This window comes from Chiloscyllium punctatum, chromosome 22 (genome assembly GCF_047496795.1).
Source record: "Chiloscyllium punctatum isolate Juve2018m chromosome 22, sChiPun1.3, whole genome shotgun sequence".
Taxonomy (NCBI): domain Eukaryota; kingdom Metazoa; phylum Chordata; class Chondrichthyes; order Orectolobiformes; family Hemiscylliidae; genus Chiloscyllium; species Chiloscyllium punctatum.
The window spans coordinates 63352414-63376632 of record NC_092760.1 but is presented as its reverse complement, the minus strand read 5'-3'; the positions used below and the strand labels follow the sequence as shown (position 1 = coordinate 63376632).

The 24219-nt window shown below is 39.5% G+C and overlaps 2 protein-coding genes across 7 annotated transcripts in view; one reads left to right on the top strand and one right to left on the bottom strand.

Moving 5' to 3' along the window:
* The window catches only part of LOC140493727 (endoplasmic reticulum-Golgi intermediate compartment protein 2-like), a 79380-nt gene that overhangs the window by 44755 nt on the left and 10406 nt on the right, over window positions 1–24219 (top strand). For 3 of the 4 annotated variants that reach the window (XM_072592526.1, XM_072592524.1, XM_072592527.1), the window contains 3 exons: window positions 1215–1377; window positions 5951–6023; window positions 18681–18826. In XM_072592526.1, the coding sequence (XP_072448627.1) occupies window positions 1215–1377; window positions 5951–6000 (213 nt within the window). In that variant the 3' untranslated portion in view covers window positions 6001–6023; window positions 18681–18826. Of the gene's footprint in view, window positions 1–1214; window positions 1378–5950; window positions 6024–18680; window positions 18827–24219 lie in introns of those variants that run through there. The other variant, XM_072592525.1, reaches the window with a different exon arrangement.
* Window positions 10161–24219, bottom strand: part of far1 (fatty acyl CoA reductase 1) — a 96158-nt gene continuing 82099 nt past the window's right edge. For all 3 annotated transcript variants that reach the window (XM_072592521.1, XM_072592523.1, XM_072592522.1), the window contains exons 11-12: window positions 17147–17274; window positions 10161–13224 (exon numbers count right to left, since the gene is read on the bottom strand). In XM_072592521.1, the coding sequence (XP_072448622.1) occupies window positions 13062–13224; window positions 17147–17274 (291 nt within the window). In that variant the 3' untranslated portion in view covers window positions 10161–13061. The remainder of the gene's footprint in view (window positions 13225–17146; window positions 17275–24219) is intronic.

Here is a 24219-nt window from a genome sequence, read left to right as displayed (position 1 = left end):
GACAGTCTGGTTCTTTGTGATGCTGACAGAGATAAATATTGACCAGGAAGCTGGGGGAGAAATTCCCTGCTTTGCTTTAAACTAAAGTTAGGGCATCTTGTGACAAATTCAGGAAGCACCCTATCACTCAAAGCATAGTGGATATCTGGAAATCTCTTCAAATATCTGCTGGAGGTCAACTGAACATAAAACTAAGATGTTGGTTCTTAAGACCTGTTTGTTAACAGTTCTATAACAAACTGGATAAATAGTGTTAAGATGCAGATGTACATTGATCTAACTGAGGGAATGGCAGAACAGGCCTTATTACCTGAATGGCTTATGTTCCAATGTTCAATTTGCTTGTTCAGGAACACGTTAAGGAATTAGATTCCCTGGAAACAGGCTATTTGGCCCAACAAGTCCACACTGACACTCCAAAGAGTAACCCATCCAAACCAATTCTCCTATCCTATATTTACCCCTGATTAATGTACCTAATACTTTGGGCAATTTGGCATGGCCAATTCACTTGGCCTGCACATCTTTGGACTGTGGGAGGAAACCAGAGCACCCAGAGGAAACCCACACCAACACAGGAAGAACGTGCAAACTCCACACAGACAGCTGCCAGAGTTGGGAATTGAACCAGTGTCCCTGGTGCTGTGAGGCAGTGTTGCTAACCACTGAGCCACCCTGCCAAATAAACAAGTTAAGTTAGCAATTTGTTTAAGGGGCTCAGAAAGAGGCATTAATTAAAGGAAAAAAACCTTCAAATGAATAGAGAAATTTGCCAAAAAAGCTAGCTAAAGTGGTGGTGGCATTTCACAGAGGTTGGGTGTCTGCAAGTTATTGTGGGATAAAAGGATTGACTCTTGCTTTAGTTCATGTTTGTCCAGTGTGCAATAAACATGTATGTTCTTTTGTTAACAGGATAATGGCAGCCTTTTCTGAATGTGTTCAGTGACTGACTTCCACAGTAATCAAAAATAAAACAAAACTTACAGCATATCAAGTCAGATTTGGGATCTATCGTGTCCCATTTTACTACCATCTGGGATCAGAACATTTCTGTTAGCTAACAAGTTCACAAATATCTCGAGTGTTTCCTCCAAACACCCATTGTCCTGGTCTTGTTTACAGGAGGAGTTGATGTGCTGTTCCCACATTATATCATGCAACAACAACACAATTTATCCAAAAATTCAACTATTCATCCAAGTTTTTAATTGCAGGGAAAAGAACTAACTGGGAGAAGAAAGAGGTATGAAATACCAGGAATTCTGCTGAGATATGACATTAGCTCTCTTAAGATCCTGATATCTGAAAAAGGAATGCCCACCAGCCAGTTTCTCATTCGCCTTTGCGGCATAATCGGTGGAATTTTTACTACTGCAGGTAGATATGATTTTCTTTTAAATACAAAAATGCAACAGGTCTAATAAAAGCAATCTATTGTATCAGCATCCTTAAGGAGAGGTATTTCATTGACTCCAGCGTATGTATCATCTGTGGTTCAGTGGGTCCCCCTGGAGAGACTTGAGCACATAATTTACATTGACACCATCCCAGTGCAATACTGAGGCAATGCTGCAGTCTTTTGGATGAGACATTAAATTGAGACACTACCGACCTTTGTTCCTACTTTCCCTAATTCGATGGGGTTTACTCTGAATATTACTAACCCAAGTTCTGACAAAGTGTCATACACAATGTTCTTTGTTAAAGCAAAAATGCAGGCTGAAAGCTTGATGTCTGTAATATTCAAGATAGTCAGCATCTGCTTAGGTATGACAACTGACCACTGTAGTTGTCAGGAGATTGTGCCAAAGGAACATTGACCACTGACTGCTTCAATCAGTCAGGGAGAAAAATTTGCATTCATCAAGACACAGGGCACTCACAAACCTGATGATAAAAGATTTTCCACTGAAAGCAAAGTAAATTCCAGTGTACCAATAATGAGAAAGAGTAAAGAGGTTCTACTGCTTAAAGCTTATGTGTGGAGAGAACTTGTAAAAAGTCTGGTAACAGTTAGGGGTAATGCCAAGCTTCCCATTGCTAAGCATAGATCCTGCATTGGGGAATGATTTGGCTGGCATACCTTTCAAACTGAAAACTACAGCTGAGAGAGACTGGAAAGGCTATAGAAAGCAAGTGGTAAAGTAACTGGGAAGTGGGAAAGGTCCGGAAGCCCCACAACTGGTTGGAATAACTCAAAGGGCATTTGAATCAAGCCAATAGGAATCAGTAAAGGGACAAGGTCCTGCGAAAGTTTTGGAAACCCTCTATAGAGTATTGAAGCTCACAACACTCAGGCTGGCCCAGGAATGGCTAGTTTGAATTAAACAAGGCTAAGATTAGATTTCCTACAGTGTGGAAACAGGCCCTTCGGCCCAACAAGTCCACACTGACCCTCTGCAGAGTAACCCACCCAGACCCATTTCCCTCTGACGAATGCACCTAACACAAAGGGCAATTTAACATGGCCAATTCACCTGACCAGCACATCTTTAGACTGTGGGAGGAAACCAGAATACCCGGAGGAAACCCACACAGAAGAGGAGAATGTGCAAACTCCACACAGACAGTCGCCCACGGCTGGAAACGAACTTGGGTCCCTGGCATTGTGAGGCAGCAGTGCTAACCACTGTGCCACCATGCCGCCCATTGGCCAATGGTATTTAAAATAGTCAGAACAGAACCTGAAGGAGTTTGGCCAAAAAGCCATAAAGGAAGGCAAGAAAGAGCCTGGGACGATGACTGGACAAAGTTTAAGATCTGGTTAACAGATACCTTCATGGTAAAAATCACAGGAAGATCAAAGGAATTAGTCATAGTCATAGAATCATTCAGTACAGAAACAGACCTTTCAGTCCACCCAGTCCATGCCGAACATAATTCCAACCTAAATTAATCCTTCCTGTCTGCTCCTGGCCCATATCCCTCCAAACATTTCCTATTCATGTATCTATTCAAATATCTTTTAATTGTTGTAATTGAACAGACCAGGAGAACATGAAAGTAGAGCACACTTAGTGAATGAGCCAGAGGAGAATAGAGCAGAAACTGAAAAGCCACCAGATAGCAGTAGTGAAAAGAGAAAGACAGTGAAACACGTGGAGGAGAAAGCTATCCCCAAATCAAAAGGAAAAGGGAAGGGTAAATATACCATAGCAGACACAAGAGACAAATAACTGAGTTCAGTATAGAATTAACCACTGGAAGATCAAAGAAATAGGACCAAATTACAAATCTTGATATGTCCAATTGGGTTTTTTAAGTTAAGGGAGAGTGAGGTGCAAGAGACAACTCCAGATATCCTACAGGTGGCATACCCACCAACCACCTGGAAATCAAGCTTATGTTATTGAACTGGATTATAGAAATGAGCAATGAAGCATCAAAATTTGGAGAAGATGAAAACCCCGAGAACAAGTGTTCGCGATACAGAAATGTTGCAATAATGGTAAATATGGACAACCAGTTTTCAACTTCCATTATGACTGTTATACCCAAGACCTTTAATGGATTAAAATAAAAAGATACATATTGAACTAAAATGGATGACATGATTATCTAACCACAATTGAAGCACATCCAGGACATGATGTGGAATAAATCAAATTATCTGCACTGAAATTACCATTTTGTCTAGACATTGAAACTAGTCAATTGAGTCAGCATAGAGTTATTCAGCTCTCCAGTTTTAATTCACAATGATATAAGGGCACACATTAGACATCAGAGGTTGCTTGCAACTGTGCAAATTTGAAAGACAGTGGAGCCAGACTTGAGAACGTATAAATGAACTATATTTCATTAGTCGCTTTTTCAGTAGCAGAGAGATAGTATGATAGATTCATACCATCATAACCAGTAGGTTGCCTCTCTCCCCCTGGTGGATTCTCCTCATCTCAGAGAATAGCACAAGCTGAAAAGAAGTGGAAAACTGCCATTCATCAAGAGCTCAAAGATATCTGCAAATTTCACCATTGCTGAGGACACAAGGCAACAATTAAAAGAAACAGTGGTCTTAAATTAAAAATCTAACATCTCAAGGACTCAGAATCTTTGAACTGTAACACTTACTCTATCCATTCGAGGCACCTTCTCCCCTTTTAAACTGGTGTGTGTTACAGGTGCATCTTTATTGTTTTTTCTTTTGTTTAGTGTGTAAAAACATGACATTTTTCATTCAAGAGAACCATATAATTGCCTCATTCATTTTAATCTAGTTTATCACATTTTTAACTGATGTGTGATATAGCTGTATATCATAAAGAAATAAAAAATGTTTGTTGCGATGGAGGCTTATAAAGATACGAGCTGGCTTATCCTTCCTCACAAGGTTATACCATTAGCTTTGTTGCAGCAGTTGGAAATTCTCAATATCTCGTGATTAGTTAATATAATCACATAAGAAATAGAAGAAATATTTCCTTTGAATTATTATCTTAGTCTGACCAGTTCTTTCAAACCATCATATAACTTATTTTTATTGTGAGTTGATAGTTTTTTTTGTAGTTACCTTTGTTCCCAATGCGTGCGTGCAGGAGGCCGTAATCCTCAAGGTTCCTCTACTACTTAATAAAATTATTGTAAATCTTTCACCTCAATTCCTTTCCATCAGTATTTATATATTACATCGCTCGATTCCCTCAGTGCCCAGAATTGATAAATTCCAAAACGAAAACAGAAATTGCTGGTGAAACTCAGCAGGTCTGGCAACATTTGTAGGAAGAAAGCAGAGTTACTGTTTTGAGACTAGTGACTCTTCACCAGACTCTTTCATCTATAAATTCCCCCGTGAATATGTTGAGAAACTGGTCAACATTTGTTAAGATCACTTGTTGGTCTTGAGGACATGGTGGTGAGCAACTTCTTATGCATTTAGTGAAGACTCTTCTACAGTACTCTTCGGTAATGACTTCTAAGATTGTGACCCAGGAACAACAATCTGTCAAAGCCAAACCACCTGGAAGAGAATCTAGATGATATTCTGGATTTGGAATTTGTCTGTACTAAAGGTAGAACTTGCATTGCGCTTATTGTTGAACAGAATTCACAGTTCAAAAGCTGTCTCCTTTATATTTGTGCCACTAGCTACATAATCGTCAGTCCTACTCCTCTTCTTTAGAACTATGGTATATTTTACATCACCCAGATAAAGCAACATTTCAAGGACAACTCTCAGTAGTACAGTGCAAGAGTGTCAGTGCAGATTATATGCTTAAATTTCTGGATTAGCACTCAAATGTACAGTGTATCAACTGAAAGCAGATATCTTGAATCATATAATGGCTACAAAACTCTAAAATAAGCCATTTGATCCTCTATTGACTAAGAACCACTCAGCTTGTCCCATTTCCTTGGTAGTCCTGCAAATTCTCCCTCCTTGGAAAATTATCCACTTCTCTTCTGAAAACCACAAATGAATCTTTCTCCACTCACTGGTAAAGCATTCTGAATCACAATAATTCATTGGGTAATAAAGCTTATGTTGACATTAATTCTTTTGCAAACTGCCCTAATTCAGTGTCCTCTAGGTCTTGAATCTGCTTATGAGAATGGTTTCTCCATTTACTGCTTAGACGTCTCTTTGAGCACCTCCACCAAATAGCCTTTTCTAACAGGAATGCCAGCTTCACCAATTTATCCAAGTTAACTGAGGTCTGTCATCATTGGGACCATTTTGCTCGTCTTTTCTGCACCCTCGAAAGTTTTCACATCCTTTCTAAAATATATCGGTCAGAATTGGACATAATACTCTTCACATTTATAAACTTATCTTCCTTCTTTTCTGATTCTATGTGTTTGAATACCTACATATCTTTTTAACCTCTTAGCAAAATGTTAAGGTCAAAGAAAGGGACACAAACGCATTTTAACAATCCTTACTTGGTCCTGAATAGGTCTACATTTCTCTCCTTAGGACTGCTACTGAATATTTCTGCATTTCTCTCCTTAGGACTGATACATGATTTATGTGGGTTCATTATTAATCTTCTTCGCTGCTAATGCAAGCTCAGAACAGATCAAAGGTAAGGGAAACAATATCCAATGTTTTGCAGTTTATAGCAAAGTAGCAGTCACTGAATAAACATGTTTAGGATAATGAATGGCTAAATTAATCTTTCTACAGAGACCCCAAAGTCACATTATTGCAGCAATCTCCAATAATCTCAGGGTTTAAGTCTCCCCTTGAGTATGTACCAGAATACTGTGAAAACTTCACTGCATTTTTAAATTTGCCTTTTTGTGATTTTACTTAGTACTCCAAACAACCTTTCCACACTGACAAATAATAAGTGTCTCTGCTATCTAGTCCTTGGAGAGGGTAGAGAAAATATAACAGGAAAACACTAGGGATGCAGATGAATTGGAGGTGGGGATTGTTCTTGGAGCAGAGATGGTTGCAGAGAAAGCTATAGTAGTACAGAGGAACCTCGATTATCCGAACGAGATGGGCGGGTAGTATTTCATTCGGATAATTGATCATTCAAATAAAAGATTTGACCTTAAACAAGGGAAGAGGTAAAAACAATGACTGCAGATGCTGGAAACCAGATTCTGGATTAGTGGTGCTGGAAGAGCACAGCAGCTCAGGCAGCATCCAAGGAGCTTCGAAGTAGACGTTTCGGGCAAAAGCCCTTCATCAGGAATCATGGGCTTTTGCCCAAAACGTCGATTTCGAAGCTCCTTGGATGCTGCCTGAACTGCTGTGCTCTTCCAGCACCACTAACCCTTAAACAAGGGAAGCCATACTGAAGTAATGTTGTGCTCTATTGGAGAGTTTGTTTAAATCTATAATTTGAATGAGTCTGCTAATTAAACAAACTAATCTTTGCATTTTGCAAATTGCAAATTAAACTAAAGACTAAACCCTTACCATTACATAAATATATGAAATCCCAGCATTAAACAAGGTCCCAAACACCTTCTACAATCACAAGCATTTGTCAGTTTCCGTTGAACTGTGTTGCGAAAGACAGAAGCACCACCTTGCACATGTGTTTACTTTCTCCACCTTTTTTCATGAACAGCCCAATAAAATAATGGAAATAAAGCATTTCCTTTTGCAAAGGGCCGTGTAACTAACCCTTACGTAAATACTATCCAGTCGCTGATGCTTGTGGTGCTAGTGTTTCTTTGTTTTTGCCAGCATTTTCACATGTTCTTCAGTACAGGTAATCCATATTCACTCACCTCTTTGATGTAACATTTTTACAAGACCTTGTAATCTAGTCCAGATAATCAGAAATTCGGATGTGATATTCGGAAAATCGAGGTTCCTCTGTATTCCAAATAATGAGCAGTTTTGATAGAGCAAATAGGAAGAAACAGTTCCTTCTGAAAAGTGAGTCAAAGGTTAGGAGCTGTCGTCTTGAAGGATGAAAGAGAACTAGAGATCCAAAGAGGATCGCAAAAATCTGCAACATTTGACCTGAAAAGGGTAGTGGAAGCAAATTCCACTGAAATCTTAAAATCATAAATGGGTATGTACTTGAAGGCAACTAATTTGCAAGGCTATGGAAAAAAGACAAGGTGCGAGATTAAATTGGACAGCTCTTTCAAAAATCCAAATTAGACATGACGGGCTGGATGATTTCCTCCTATGCTGCTCCTAAGATTCGTTTAAAACTTGAACAGCACAAGTTTCTTGAAGACTTCCACAGACCCCTGAAACTAATGGCCATCCTAGCGCAGCCCAGTTAATGGATCTACATCTTTCATGCAAATGTTTCCCATTTCAAAATCTAAGTGTGGTCTGTTGCATAAAAATCGTCTTACGTAAATTGCTCCAGAAAATAGGATGGAAGAAAACCAAAATATATCTTATGCAGGATTAACTTGGCATTACATTTTTCCAGTGTGCTCAGCGTTCCACAGTAAATTGTATGGTTAGACCTGGTTGATACAGAACCAATTGCTGTCATCATGACAAACTATAAGTAAAACAAGAGGATGTAAACAGCTTGAAAGGTTAATATGAATCTCCACCCTTCAGGCTCTCCTGATGAAGGGTTTTTGGCCGAAACATCGATTTTGCTGCTCCTTGTTTTCCAGCACCACTCTAATCTAAACTCTGACTTCCAGTATCTGCAGTCATTGTTTTTACCTAATATGATTATCCAGTCAATCCAATGAAATCTTGAGTTAAAAACTGTTTAGACATTCTAAATGTATATTTAATACTTGTCTATTTCAGACACGAATGAAGTTTTGCTCCAACAAAATTACACTAGCGTGAATACACATTGGCATATGCCTGAAAGTTGCCACCCAGATTGACAGGGTTGTTAAGAAGGCATGGAGTGTTTTGGCCTTTATTAATAGAGGGATTGAGTTCCAGAACCAGCCTTCTGCTGCAGCTGTACAAAGTTCTGGTACGGCCACACTTGGAGTACTGTGTACAGTTCTGGTCACCGCATTATAAGGAGGATGAGTGAGCAAAATGAGGGCACATGGTATTAGGGGCAAAGTACTAACTTGGATTGAAAGTTAGTTGGCTGACAGGAAACAAAGAGTAGTGATAAACAGCTCCATTTCGGAATGGCAGGCAGTAACCAGTAGGGTACCGCAGGGATCAGTGCTGGGACCACAGCTTTTTACAATATATATTAATGATATAGAAGATGGTATTAGTAATAACATTAGCAAATTTGCTGATGATACAAAGCTGGGTGGCAGGGTGAAATGTGAGGAGGATGTTACAAGGTGACCTGGATAGGTTAGGTGAGTGATCAGATACATGGTAGATGCAGTTTAATGTGGATAAATGTATGGTTTTCCACTTTGGTGGCAAGAACAGGAAGGCAGATTACTACCTAATTGGAATCAATTTAGGTAAAGGGGCAGTACAAAGAGATCTGGGTGTTCTTGTACACCAGTCAATGAAGGTAAGCATGCAGGTACAGCAGGTAGTGAAGAAGGCGAATAGCATACTGGCCTTCATAACAAGAGGGATTGAGTATAGAAGCAAAGAGGTTCTTCTGCAGCTGTACAGGGCCCTGGTGAGACCACACCTGGAGTATTGTATGCAGTTCAAGCATCCAAATTTGAGGAAAGACATTCTGACTATTGAGGGAGTGCAACTTGGGTTCACGAGGTCAATTCATGGAATAGCGGGACTACCTTACGCTGAAAGACTGAAGCGACTGGGCTTGTATACCCTTGAGTTTAGAAGACTGAAAGGGAATCTGAATGAGATATATAAGATTATTAAAGGATTGAACATTCTGGAGGCAAGAAACATGTTTCCGCTGATGGGTGAGTCCCGAACCAGAGGACACAGCTTAAAAATACGGGGTAGACCATTTAGGACAGAGATGAGGAGAAACTTCTTCACCCAGAGAATGTGGCTGTGTGGTATGCTCTGCCCCAGAGGGCAGTGGAGGCCCAGTCTCTGGATTCATTTAAGAAAGAGTTGGGTAGAGCTCTCAAGAATAGTGGAATCAAGGGTTATGGAGATTAGGCAGGAACAGGATACTGATTAAGGATGATCAGCCATGATAATATTGAATGGTGGTGCAGGCTCGAAGGGCAGAATGGCCTACTCCTGCACCTAATGTCTATTGATGTCGAAGCTCTGGAAAGGGTGCGGAGGAGATTTACTAGGATGTTGCCTGGTATGGAAGGAACGTCTTACAAGGAAAGGCTGAGGGCCTTGAGGCTGTTCTCGTTAGAGAGAAGAAGGTTGAAAGGTGACTTAAAAGAGACATACAAGATAATCAGAGGGTTAGATAGGGTGGACAGGGAGAACCTTTTTCCAAGTATGGGGATGGCAAACACAAGGAGACACAACTTTAAAGTGAGGGGAGATAGGTATAAGACAGATGTCAGAGGTAGTTTCTTTACTCAAAGAGTAGTAAGGATATGGAATGCTTTGCCTGCATTGGTAGTAGATTCGCCAAGTTTAAGTGCATTTAAGTCGTCATTGGACAGGCACATGGACATACATGGAATAGTGTAGGTGGGTTGGGCTTCAGATTAGTATGACAGGGCGGCGCAACATCGAGGGCCGAAAGGTCTGTACTGTGCTGTTATGTTCTATGTTCTATGCCCGTCATCTTTTAAGCAGCACAGCTTTAAATGTTTATTGGACAGAGTTGCATGGAGAGAAGCAGCAAAATGAACCACTAATTTTAAATAAATAAATAAGTAAATACTCCAATTGCTTTTGGTTCTCAAAGGCACCCATTTAATTTTCCATCCATAAATCACTGTAGTTGTACTGCAAATTGTGACACTGACACTTGTCCATTTTTCATACAAACAGTGTAAAAAATATGAATGCTGCCATTGCAGTGTAGCATTTTTAACATTGCTTTCAGAATGAAAAAAGTTTTAATCTGAGTGCACAGAAAATCATTTTCCTAAAATTAATTCCAATACAGATTTAAACTTACTGGTACACCAGCTGATAACCAATAAATAATAACTATTTTGATTACAAATGTCATCTATTGTCCTCTGTAGAAACATTCACTAAAAAAGTCATTATTATTTAAGGCAGCCAGCCACACAATGCACATTGAAGTACTATTTTTACAACTTTTTTGTTAAAGAGCACAGCAAAAGCCTGTGCCATTTTCGCACACCAGCTCCCTTCCCCATGCATTGCTGCAAATTTACTTTAAGTGTCGTCTACAGACTAGTCCAGGAGTCTTCAACAATGATCCCCTGTAGATCACGTGTCTTTTAAGAAGAAAGAGATAGCAGCACAAAGTCACCAGCTTCCAGTTAACTAAAGCGAAAAGGACATTTGCTGTTTACAAAATGTCTATTATATTTTTCTTTCTTACAACCACATAACGTGAGGCTTGAATTTCAGTTGCAAACACTGAAAGTGACAGACACTTCCACATGATAAATTTAACTAGGTGCTGGCTCCGACCTTGGAGGTTTGGCAGATGGTAGTGCTAATAAGGGAGTGGTGTGGAGTGGGTAAACAGGACAGACGTTTTGCTGCAGAAGGCAAACAACATTCTGAAGACTGCAGCATTTCATAAAGTTTTTTTTTACACAGCTTTGATGTCCAGCCATTCCTTCCTCACTCAAGGCAGAGGATGCTGAGTAACCAATTAACATTTTTGCTGCAGTTTATCAATGTAGTTCAGCAGCCAAACTACTCATTGCATTCATCTCATGCTTCATAAGCAAAGGAAGAAGCAACTTTGTAACAAGTTACTGGGGACTTCCATCAATAAGCATATCTATGCTGTCAAATTTGGTGCATTTCTTTAAAAATAACTACAATAATGATGAGACTGCATAAATGGGAGTACAGTATTGTGAATTAAAGACTGGCAGTTTGGGTCTTGGCTTCATTTAACCTCTTGCCATTAATTTGAAACAGATCATCTTGATTTTTCAATATAAACACGAGAACCTCAATGCCATATTTCACTCAACCAAGCACCAGTATCAACGACTATTAATTAGTAAGGTCAAATGGTCAATATTGTAGGTTAAGAGCTGTAATCACACCAACATTAAGCGCATTGTTATAACCATAGAACAACTTGAAATGTGTCTATGTCTTAGTTTAGTCGGGCAGAGGCCAAACAATACCCACAAATAAAACTAACTATTTGGATCATTTCTATCAGCAAGATTACAATCGTCATGAAGATGCAAAAGTTAGAGAGAATATTCACAGCTCAAGTTTTATAAAGGCAACCTGTAACATAATTCCAAAAACATTACACTTTACTCATTTCCACTTATATACCAAAAGCAACAATGCCACCATCCCAATTGGAACAATCAAAAGGAAAATGGCAGTAAATTGGAGAGAGTAAATGAAATTCTCCCTCACATCTTCAAAAATCTTCAGCAGAACCCCCCCTGTAGTGCAGGGAAGTCAGGCACATTCTCGTAACCCAAATAAGAGGGATTTCCCTGCTCCCCAAGTCAAGGCAAACACCATTAATTTTCCTAAATGTTATCAAAATCCAACTAATTATATATGACTGCAGAGATCATACTATGTTAATTCACCAATCCCATTTATCTTTCAGGAATGTTTACAGGTAGCAGTTAGCTTCAATGTTCCAATAAACCCAATTCCCTAAATCAATAATTGTTTGGAAAAAGGTGAAGATAGAAGGTAAAAACTGGTCTCAGCCTGCGGTGTGAAATAGATGACCGCAAATCAACTGTCCCTTTTGCACTCTGATAGATTTTATTTTCTATTGAAACCAAACCCATCCGTACCCTTTCCCAACAAATTTGCTTCTTGCACTCAGCTATTCGGTTACAAATTCCAGAGTTTACAACACTGTCCCAATTTCTCAGAATGGTAAAGGATTATCCTGCAGGGCACTGCTGCAGTAAGTATGAACTCAAGTTACCTCTGATACCTTCTGTTAACTACACCCCTCCCAAGCGGATTGCAGAATTTCATGGCTGGAGCTTGTTTACCAATTAATTATAGCATTGTTGCTTTGTGCTCAGTTCAGCAACAGCAATCAGTACAATTATCACTGAACGATGGGTGGGGTGAGGAAGTTCAGTGACATGGCTTTCACTCAAGTTGATAAGTAAACAAAGGCAAATTCAAACCTCAATTTGACTGGTCATGAGGTTTTTGTTTGTTTCACCATTGAATTTTATGCCAATTTTTATGCCCTAACCCATTAACCAAAAGGGAAGTTGATAAAGCCAAACTGAACATGCACTGAGTAAATCAGCATTTACAAACAAAGTCTACTTGCAACAGGACATGTTTCATAAACTTTCCATAAAGAGACAGAGATGACTAACAGAAATTTGAATACAGTTATTCAATGGAAACAAATAAACTTGTATTCCCCTTATCATTCTTTCCTCAGTGTAAAGCTTATTTCAAACCTTGAAACTGATTTCTTTTCACTGTACTTCAGTGCATTTCTGTATTTTTAAATGGTGCTAGATAGCCGACCCAAATTATTGTAAAGTAGCTTTAACAAATTACATACATGACAAAATATAACGAGATACAGATTTTTCATTTCATACAAACATTAACACAAGGGTTTATCAATGTCCAGTACAGCTATCTATAATGCATAGGTGACTGAGTGCACGTGGTTCTGTCAGTATCTCATGGTACTAGATGCCCGAAAGTAGGACAAAAACTTATAGCACAGGCTGACCACAAAGTACCAGATGTTCCGTGCCATCTGCGATCTTGCGATGAAAATTCTCCAGATCAGGACAACCAGAATAGTATTGAATGCATAGCGAATATTTCTCAACCTACAATTTAAATAAACAGATTTTCTTAGGCTTACTATACATGTATATTTTATCATGGCTTAGAATTAATCCAAACTAACGCCAACATTTATCTCAAAATTTCAAATGAACAAGAGAGCATTGGAAAGGACGATATGACCCCATCTTCTAATTTAGCGATGAGCAGAGATAAAGTGAACAAATTGATTTCATTAAAATTCACTCTTTGAGCAATGTTTGTAAAGGCATATCCCTCACTGCCTTCAATTAATTGCCTATGCAATTGTGAAGGACACATGGCATCACAAAGATGACTTCACAGAAGTGTTACAGCACAAAAGGCCATTTTGCCCATTGTGGTTGCACCAGTTCTTCAATGAGCATCATGACTTAGTGCCATTCTTTACCTTTTCCCCATACCTTGGCACAATTTCTACTTAAATAATCATCCAATACCTTCTTGAATGCCTCAACTGAATCTGCCTCCACCATGCTTCCAGTGCATTTCAGACCAAATCTTTTATTTTCTCATTACTTCTTTTACAAATCACTAAATCTGTGCCCTCTCACTCTCGATTCTTTTGCACGTGTAAATCCCCTTTATGGTGACTATTCAACTTTGATCCTCATTTTATCCCTTTTACTATTTATATGCCTAAAGACGGCTTTGGGGATCTCCTTTATCTTAGTTGCCAGTTTTCTCAGAACTCCTCTTTACTTCTCTAAATATGCTTTTTCACTTCCCCTCCAACTCTTCTGCATTCCTCTCGGCGCACAATTCTGTTTTCTACCTGACACCTGTCACAAGCAGTTTTTCTTCATCTTAATTTCTATCTCATTTGTAATCTAAAGAGCTCTGCATTTGTCTGAGTGTTCCTTTTTGAGGGAATACACCTTGACTGTACCCAAGCCATTTCTCCTCTTTTAAAGCTTTTTCCAACAAATTTTAATTCGAGTTTATCCTGCCAAGCTCTATTCTTAACTGTTGAAATCAGATCTCTACCAATTACTTTCTCTTATGCTGGATGGATCACTGTCATTCTCCATCATCCTAAACCACACAATGATCACTGTTTCCTAAATGTTCTCCTGATAGTCCAGCAGCATTTCATTTCTTGTTGGACTACACACTGCTGCAGGAAATTCTCCTGAACACAATCTCAGAACTGCTACTCTTCACTGCCCCTTACACTACCAGCATCCAGGCCATATTTGGATTATTAAAGTCCCTCATTACAACCACAATAACATGGTATCTCTCTGCAATTTCCCGGCAGATATGTTGCTCTCCATCCTTCATACTAGGTGAAGGTGTATCGACTGGAAAGAGCAATGTAACTGTACTTTGTTCCGTAGATCTTGCCAAATTGTTTTGGTCTTTGAACACTCAAGATCATCCTCTTTCTTCAGGGCTACAATACACTCCTTAACCAAACCTGCCACCCTCTTTTCTTCCCTTTCTTCCTTCCTTGAATACGTTTTCTGAACACCTAGTACCAAGAACATTTAAAATCCAGTCTTGCCTTTACTGGAGCGAGGTCTCTGTTCTCGCCACACTGTAATATTTCCACATTCCAATCTGCGTTCTTATTATTTCGCAATCTTGTTTGTTATGTTCCATGTTTCGTGGCCAACATCCGTCTCAGGCTTGCTGTAGTGCTCCTGTGAAGCTCAGCGTGAGCTGGAAGAATAGCACCGAATTTTCCACTTGGGAACCCTGCAGCTTCCATACTCAATATCGAGTTCAATATTAGGGTCTGAACTCCCCCATGTCCTAATCCCCTACAGCATACACAAGGCCTTGTCATCACAGTCTGCCGTTACACACCACCTATTGTTAGCCACGAACAATCCTCAGTAACATCTATTCACCCTCCCAGCCATCTCATTATCGACTCTTTCATCTGTCCAACTGTTTTTCTCTCTCTTTAGGCTCTATCCCTACCTATTATTGTTTACTCCTTACCCTCTCCCCTCCCCTACCTTCTGCATATAAACCAACATTTTCCTGGCTAGCATCAATTCTGAGGAAGGCTCACTGGACCCGTAACATTAATTTTGATTTCTCTGCACTAATACTACCAGACCTGGCTGAGCTTTTCCAGCAATCTGTTTTTGTTTCCGATTTACAGCATCAGCAGCTTTTTCGGTTTTATGTTCTATTTCTGTATTCACTTGCTTGTAACCCTAGAGTCATAAGTGGCAGTTATTACATTTGAGGTCTTACTTGCTAATTTTCTACCTAGTTCCTTAAATTCTGATTACATAACCATATCCAAAAATATTGGCATAATGGACAGTGAAAATTACAAAGAGATCTTGATCAACTGGGTCAATGGGCTGAGGAGTGGTCGGTGGAGTTTAATTTGCATAATTGCATCACCAAATGCCATACCTCACAAACACAGACAATGGTTGGGCCCTGAGTGCTGTAGAACAGGGAGACGTAGGGGTTCAGATATGTAGTTCTTTGAAATTTGCATGAAAGGTAGACGGTGGTTAAGAAGATGTTTAACACGCTTGCCTTCATTACTCAGATTTTTACTTACAGGAGTTGGGATGTCATGTTAAGGTTGTATAGAACATTGAGGAGGCCTCGTCTGGAGTTCTGGTCACCCTGTTATAGGAAGGATATTACTAAACTGAGAAGGTTCAGAAAAGATTTACCAGGACATTGCGAGGAATGGAGGGTTTGAGACATAAAAATAGACTGGAAAGACTGGGACTTTTTCACTGGAGTGTAGCAGGTTGAAGAATGACTTATTGTGGTTTATAAAATCATGAGGGGCATGGATAAGGTGAATAACAAGGGTATTTTCCCTGGGATGGAGGCGTTCAAAACTAGAGGGCATATTTTTAAGGTGAGAGGAGAAAGATTTGAAAAGGGACACGAGGGACAACCTTTTTTAAAACATGATTTGGAGATGCCGGAGTTGGACTGGGGTGTACAAAGTTAAAAATCACACAACACCAGATTATAGTCCAACAGGTTTAACTGGAAACACACTAGCTTTCGGAGAGCCACTCCTTCATCAGGTGGTTGACAACCACCTGATGAAAGAGCGCTAGTGTGCTTCCAGTTAAACCTGTTGGACTATAACCTGGTGATGGCCCTATTGAAGAAGGGCTTATGCCCTAAACATCGATTCTCCTGCTCCTTGGATGCTGCCTGACCTGCTGCGCTTTTCCAGCAACACATTTTCAGCTCTGATCTCCAGCATCTGCAGTCCTCACTTTCTCCTATTGAATGGTGGCAGGGCACTCTCCACCTATATGGTCCAGATACCTTCACACAAGCAAACCTACAAACTGATCATTAACTTTGTCCATTCTATAAACGGCATTTAAAAGAGGGGGAATTGAGAACAGAAACTGAAAAGAGCCTGAGAGATGCAGAGCACAAAAGGTGGAACAACTGGGGGAGGGGATGGGCCTGAAAACATACAAGCCAACAAGAAGGCCAACAACTGTGTATCTTTTTGAGGTGGGATGGAAGCAGGAGTAAAGCATAATTTAAGGTACCAGTGTGAATGAAATGGTTGCAGGGAAAGAAAGAGAGAAGCCAGTGGTGGCTCTTCGATGGTGAGAAAAAAGATTGCAGGATGCCTTCCCATAGTTTAATCCAAGTTATTCAGGATATGGTCCACTTACATACATCTTTTACAAGTTTTCCAAATGGGCATAGTATTTTATGGCTGATATAGAACATACAAAGTTATTAAATCATTATATCCTGTACAATTGAATTGTGGTCACACGTGCAACTGAAAATCAGAGAATGACCAGCATACTAATACAGCCATTTAAACTAAACAAAGTGTAGGCTCTCATTTCTTTTTTAAACAAGGCCCTGAATTAGATCCTCTCCCTTTGCATCACACTTCTCAAAATGCAGGAGCTACAGTTTTAGTTGCATACATTACACTTAACAAAGCCAACATACTTAATCAGATGCTTCCTGGCAGCAGGCAGTCCGGACAGCTCTTCATTTAGCACATATTTTTTGGTTCCCATACAATAGTTCTCCATGTACTCTGCCCAGTGGAGCTGTCTTACATCAAAGTTGAATATCTTAAAAAGAAATAAAAACACAATTCTTAGTAAAACATTGTGTAAACAGGTGAGAGATGCATTGAAGCAACTCAGCCAAATATGAACAGCTAGCGGGTAAGCCAAGAAATCGTGTGAATTACCAAGTAATTACATAAATTACCAAATCAGAAGACTCTGGAACAACTATTAAAAATAATCTGCCAGGGCATTTTAGATCACTGTACATTTGTTCTTCAATCTAAGCAGATGTTTCACACAAGTTGAGCTTCACAAAAAAAACTTAAAAATCACACAACACCAGGTTATAGTCCAACAGGTTTAACTGGAAGCACCAGCTTTCGGAGTGTTTATCCTTCATCAGGTGGTACTCCACAACCACCTGGTGAAGGAGCAGCTCTCCGAAAACTAGTGCTTTCAAATAAACCTGTTGGTCTATAACCTGATGTTGTGTGATTTTTAACTTTGTCCACCGCAGTCAATACCAGCAACTCCAAATCCTGACAAAACAAAACTACACATTTAAAATATTTCTATAAGCAGAAGGATCAGTAACCAGTAAGGAAATGGATTATTTTAAAAAGTGAAACACAGGATGCAGTTATGATCTGAAAGCATTTGCCTTTAAGGAGGGGTGAAAGCATATTCATCTGCTTTATATTCATCATACTCAGAGCATATACCTCTGAAAGGGAATTAGATAAATACTTGAAGCGAAGTTTGCAGGACAATGCAGCAAGAGGAAGAGAAAATTGGAAAAATTGAACATGTCTTTCAAAGAGCTTGTGCAATGACATTACATAATCAGTATCCAGATTGGCTCTATTTCCAAAGGTGAAAATGAAAAGTAATAAGTAGGGAGCAAGCCTGAACGACAGTACAAAATGGGATATCTGCAGCAATGCAGCATCTGTTTTCTGCAAAGCACAATTTTACACACACACACACACACACACACATACAGTTGAATGCGAACAAGAGAAATTGAACAGCATCGGAACAACAGCACAGACAAGTTGGGCCAAATTATGTTAGATAAATTCAATTCGATTCCCAAGAGGTCCACACTGATCCTCCAAAGAGTAACCCACCCAGACCCATTCCCCCACTCTATTTATCCCTGACTAATGCATCTACCACTATGGGCAATTTAGCACGGCCAATTCACCTGACCTGCACATGTTAACATAGCAAAGATATTACTGTACATGAGTTCAAAAAGAGTTAAACTGAGATAAAATAGTGATAACATATTTAAAGTAATGTGAAAGCACAAAATCTGAATTGAAAACAGAAAATGCTAGAAACATTCATCAGGCAAGCAACATCTGCAGAGACAAAAAAGATGTTTCAGGACAATGAACTTCCATCAGATTGGAAAAAGATTTATCCCGAATGCTAAACCTATTTTTTTTTACTTTTGACAGGTTCTACTTGACCTGGAGTGCCTCCATCATTTCCCATTTCTGCTTCCAAAAGTACTTAATTGGCAGTAAACACATTAGGTTGTCCCGACTTCATGAAAAACAAAATAAATATAAGGCTTGCTTTAAAAACATTTGTTTGAGACAGCAAGACTAGTTGTACCTCCTCAATCACAAACACTGTTCTATTCTGATAAGTGGTGCAGAAGTAGTAAAGCTATGTTTTTTATTCTAAAATAATGCTGGATTACACAAATACAGCGTATTTAGAGTAACCCAGGAGCCCTTTGTCACCAGAAATAGTTTCATAGTGCCATTTTCCACTTACACAGATATCACCAGCTTTATTTTAATATCAGCGATCAATGAACAGCATCTCAAATGTTATTAACGTGCCAATGAGAACTGATAATTGATCACCGTGACGTGTTGTATACAAAACAAAAGCAGGTTGACTAGAAAATAATGAATGACAAAATGAGTGCTGATATGACCAAGTGAACCAAACGGGCTGAATACTGGTATGTATGCTGCTAGGAGACATCTGAAGGAGCCCAAGATGGATCATCCACTTGGCACTTCTGGTCAAAAATAGTTGTGAATGCCTCAGGCTCATCTTTTGTGCTGAGGTGCTCAGGTTCCCCATTACTGAGGATGGAGATTTTTGTGGACCATCATCTTCCAATGAGCTGATTAATTGTCCACCACTATCAATAGCCAGACGTGATAGGACTGTGTCCCAGTTGAGGAGGCAAGGATCAGACAGGGCTCCAGAGGGTTACAAGGTAGTCAGGAAGGAACTGAAGGATGGAGTTAGGAGAGCTGGAAGGGGGCATGAAAAAGCTTTAGTGGGTAGGATTAAGAAAACCCCAAGGCATTCTACACTTACATGAGGAACAAGAGGGTGGCCAGAGTGAGGGTAGGGCCAATCAGGGATAGTGAAGGGAAATTGTGCCTGGAGTCGGAGGTGGTAAGAGAAGTCCTTAATGAACACTTTGCCTCAGTATTCACGACTGAGAGGGACCTTGTCGTTTGTGACGACAGCGTGAAACAGACTGATATGCTCGAACGTTTGATGTTAAAAAAGAGGATCTGCTGAAAATGTTGAAAACATAAGAATATATAAATAACCTGGGCCATATGGGATATATCCAAGGATACTACAGGAAATGAGGGAAGAGATTGCTGCACCTTTGGCAATGCTCTCTGCAACCTCACTGTCCACTGGGAGTAGTGCCACATGATTGGAGGTTGGTTGTTCAAGAAAGGGAGTAGGGATAACCCTCGTAATTACAGACCAGTCAGTCTCACGTCTATGGTGGGTAAAGAATTGGAGAGGATTCTGAGAAACAGGATTTGATTACTTGGACAACTATAGTTTGATCAGAGATAGTCAGCGTGGCTTTGAGGGGCAGGTCATGCCTCACAAACTTAACTCAATTATGTGATGTGACAAAACACATTGATGAAGATAGAGCACTGATGTGGTGTACATAGATTTTAGCAAGGCGTTTGATAAGGTTCCCCATGGTAGGCTCATTCACAAAGTAAAGAGGCATACGATACGGGGTAACGTGGCTGACTGGATACAGAACTGGCTGGCCCATAGAAGGGAGAGGGTAGTGGTAGATGGCAAGTGTTCAGCCTGGATCAGTTCTGGGACATCTGCTCTTTATGGTTTTTTATAAATGACTTGGATGAGGAAGTCGAAGGGTAGGTTGGTAAGTTTGCTGATGACACGAAGATTGGTGGAGCGGTAGATAGTGTGGAGGGCTGTTGTATGTTGCAACGGGACATTGACAAGATGCAGAACTAGGCTGAGAAGTGACAGATGGAGTTCAACCTGGAAAAAAGTGCCAAGTGATTCATTTTGGAAGATCAAATTTGAATGCAGAATACAGGGTTAAAGATGAGATTCTTTGCAGTGCAGAGGAACAGAGGGATTTTGGGGTCCATGGCCATTGATCCCTCAAAGGTGCCACCCAGGTTGATGGGATTGTTAAAGTGGTGTATGGTGTGTTGGCTTTCATTAGCAGGGGATCGGGTTTGAAAGCTGCAAGGTTATGCTGCAGCTCTATAGAGCCTTGGTTAGGTCACATTTGCAATATTGTGTTCAGTTCTGGTCACCTCATTATGAAAAGGATGCGAAAGCTTTAGAGAGGGTTCACAGGAGAACTACCAGGATACTGCCTGGACTGGAGGTCACATCTTATGAAGAAAGGCTTTTCTCATTGGAGTGAAGAAGGGTGACAGGCAGTTTGATAGAGGTGTACAAGATGACGGGAGGCATAGATAGAGTGAATAGTCAGACTTTTTCCCAGGGCAGAAATAGCTATCACAAGGGGGCATAATTTTAAAGGTCATTGGAGGAAGATTATGGGGAGATATCAGGTCAGTTCTTTACACAGACAGTGGTAGGTGTATGGAATGCACTGCCAGTGGTATTGTACAATCAGCTACAGTAGGGACATTTAAGGCGACCCTTGCATAGGCACATGAATGATAAGAAAATGAAGGGTGTGCAGGTTAGTTTAATCTCAGAGTAGGATAAAAAGTCAGCACAACATCGAGGGCCGAAGGCCCTGTACTGTGCTGTACTATTCTATGTTCTATGTTAACTGCAAAATTACGATTTTTGTGTGACCTACTTAATAGCCAACATATCAAGACCGAAAAAAAATCAAGAGACTTACATTGCTGAAAAGTTAGCAAATATGAAAACATTGTTACATGATGTTAGTTTGCGTTGCTAAACAGGGTGAGGCTGGCAACGGTCACATACTGACAACTGAAGAACATCATATCTAGAATATGGGGAGGTAATGTCACAAGTACACCAACCGGTGCCTTAGTCACCACACTTAATGATCATTTTCCTTTACTTTTCCTCCAAATATTTGAATAAATATTTGAAAGAGAAATATTTACAGGGCAATGATGAAAGAGCAGGTAAGTTGGACTAATCGAATGAGTAGCTGTTTCAAAGAGCTGGCACATACATAAGCCAAATGGCTTCCTCTATCTAAATCAGCCAGGGATCAAAAACATTTACAACTTTAAAACAATACAAGATTTAGTATTAATGATAATTTGACCAATTTAGAAACTAACCTGTTTCCAATATGTGATGCGTAAAACAGTTAAGACCCTGACAGCATGGTAGATTTAAAATAACATTTTTCACCTTGAGTCACTGACTGCAACAAAGCAGAGCTTTTTAATATCACGTTGCCTTATGACAGGACACAGTGCTGCGTTGGTTATAATGCAGTCTGTAGGTAACAAACTTCAATCACTTCTCACAACCATGAGAATGGGGCAAAACAAAAACTGGTTCAACATTTCCATTTTGGAACATAATGTTTAGATTTTTTTTGAAAGAGGGCACGGCGGGGTGGTGTGGACTTGTTGGGCCGAAGGGCCTGTTTCCACACTGTAAGTAATCTAATCTAATCTAATCATCTTCCGAAGATTCTTTTGAACCAGAAGTAGTATAACTTGTATGTCTGGCTCTGACACTGCAGGGATGTATTCAATCCAAGGTAAAGGCTGTTAGAAAACTTTCTGATCTATCACATATAACTCAAAACCTTAACTGATGCTAATAAAGAAAATTTAAATAAAAAACTGGACATCATTAAAAATCCATGAGAATATCAATCCAGACATGCTCAAAGTAAAATCATTCTAATACTGCTTTACACAACCATCACAAACCAAATTTAGTTTTTTAAAAAAAAATTGCTGAAAACGGAAGTCCTACAAATAAATGCTGATTTAAAGAGGTTTTGATAATGCTCACTGAACAGCTTTAGGTTCAAATCTGATGTATTGCTTAACAGTTCAAATTTTATAATCTTGGCTGCCAGGGATCTTCCTAAAGAATGGAATGGTATAAATATGAAGCCTTTCACTACTTCCAAGCAAGCACCAGTAAGCCAATAGATTGCTTTTTAAGTGTAATCACAGGTACAATAGAAGGAAGCTGAGCAACAAATTTGTGCACAGTAAGGTCTGTCAAATGAGACAGAAAATTTTCAGCTTCAGTAATTAATGTTTGCAAAGACATTGACCAGATCATTAGGGAGAAATGTCATTCTCTTTGAAACAGCACCGTACTACTTTTATTTTCACCCAAAGGAGCCTGGCTGTAACATCTTGGCCAAATGACAGTGCAGTGCTTTAGTACTGCCACCCAGATAGCACACTTAGGTTCCCAGAACAGGACTTGAACCCACATGTTAACTCAGCAGCACAAGTGTTACCACTTAGCATTATGTGGCACCAATTCTGAATTATGATAAAGGTGTATTACATTATTTTTGGGAATTTGGATTTTTTTTAAAAAGTAAAAATAAATAGATTTGGATTTTAGTCTGTGGAGATAAAAGTTTTGTTTTAAAGGGGTCATAAAATTATTTGGCACAATGAAGTAAATGCATCATTTCCAAGAAGGTAAGTGACTCCTTACAGTATATGAAGAAGTGTTTAAACAAGAGGAACTTTTATGACAGGAAGAAAACAGACCAGTTGCCATGAGCCATTTGAGCTCAATTATCAAGAAGTTTCATCCTAACAGAAGGACAGTTTTCTAGTTTGTAGAAACTTGAGGTTAAGGGAGTTTGCAAAGTCACCAATCTGAGGAACTACGTAGAAGTTTTCAATCTGTCAGATCTGACATGAGGTTCAAGGCTCAAGAATTGGAAAAACATCTTTTGACCATCCGTACTAGAAAAAAAATCAGTTAGGTAAAAAATGAAGAGGAGAAAATAGGAGTGATATTTCACTGGGATTGAGTATCTGGATATTGTTGGGAAAGGAATATAATCACTCTTTTTGCATTTAGATCAAGAAGATTCTAAGATCTTTCTAAACTTTATTACTTATAGCTTTTTCTCCCCTTTTATGCAGTACTTCTATTATAAAACACTGGTGGTCCAGAGTGAATATGTTCCATGACAAACCACCACAGTGACCAAATGCAAATTTAAACTTATGATCTAGCCAGGCCAGGAATAGGGAACGCAAATGGAATGCTTTCCTTTAATTCAAAATATACAAGGCACTAGTCAGACCATATCTGGAAAACTGTAAATAGTTTTGGGCCCCTTTTCTAAGGAAAGATATAGAGGCAGCCCAGAGAAGTTTCACTAGGCTGGTAGCAGGTATGAAGGAACTGTTTTATGAGGAGACGTGGTGTAGGTTGGACCTGTAATCACTGGCGCTCAGAAGAATGAGGTATGACTTTAGTGAAACATGCAAGCTTCTCAGGGACTTTACACAGTAAATGTGGAAAGAATGTTTCCCCTTGCGGGAAAGTATAACACCAGAAGGCATATCTCAATCTCAAAATAAGAGGTCTCATATTCAGGACAGAGTTGAGGAGCAATTTCTACTCTCAGAAGGCAGTGAATCCGTGAAATTCTTTACCACAGAGGCTGTTGAGGCTAGCTTGTTAGGTTTATGCAAGACTGAGATGGGTAGATTTTTAACCAGTTAGGGAACCGAAGGTTATAGGGAAAAGACAGGCAAGTGAAGTTGT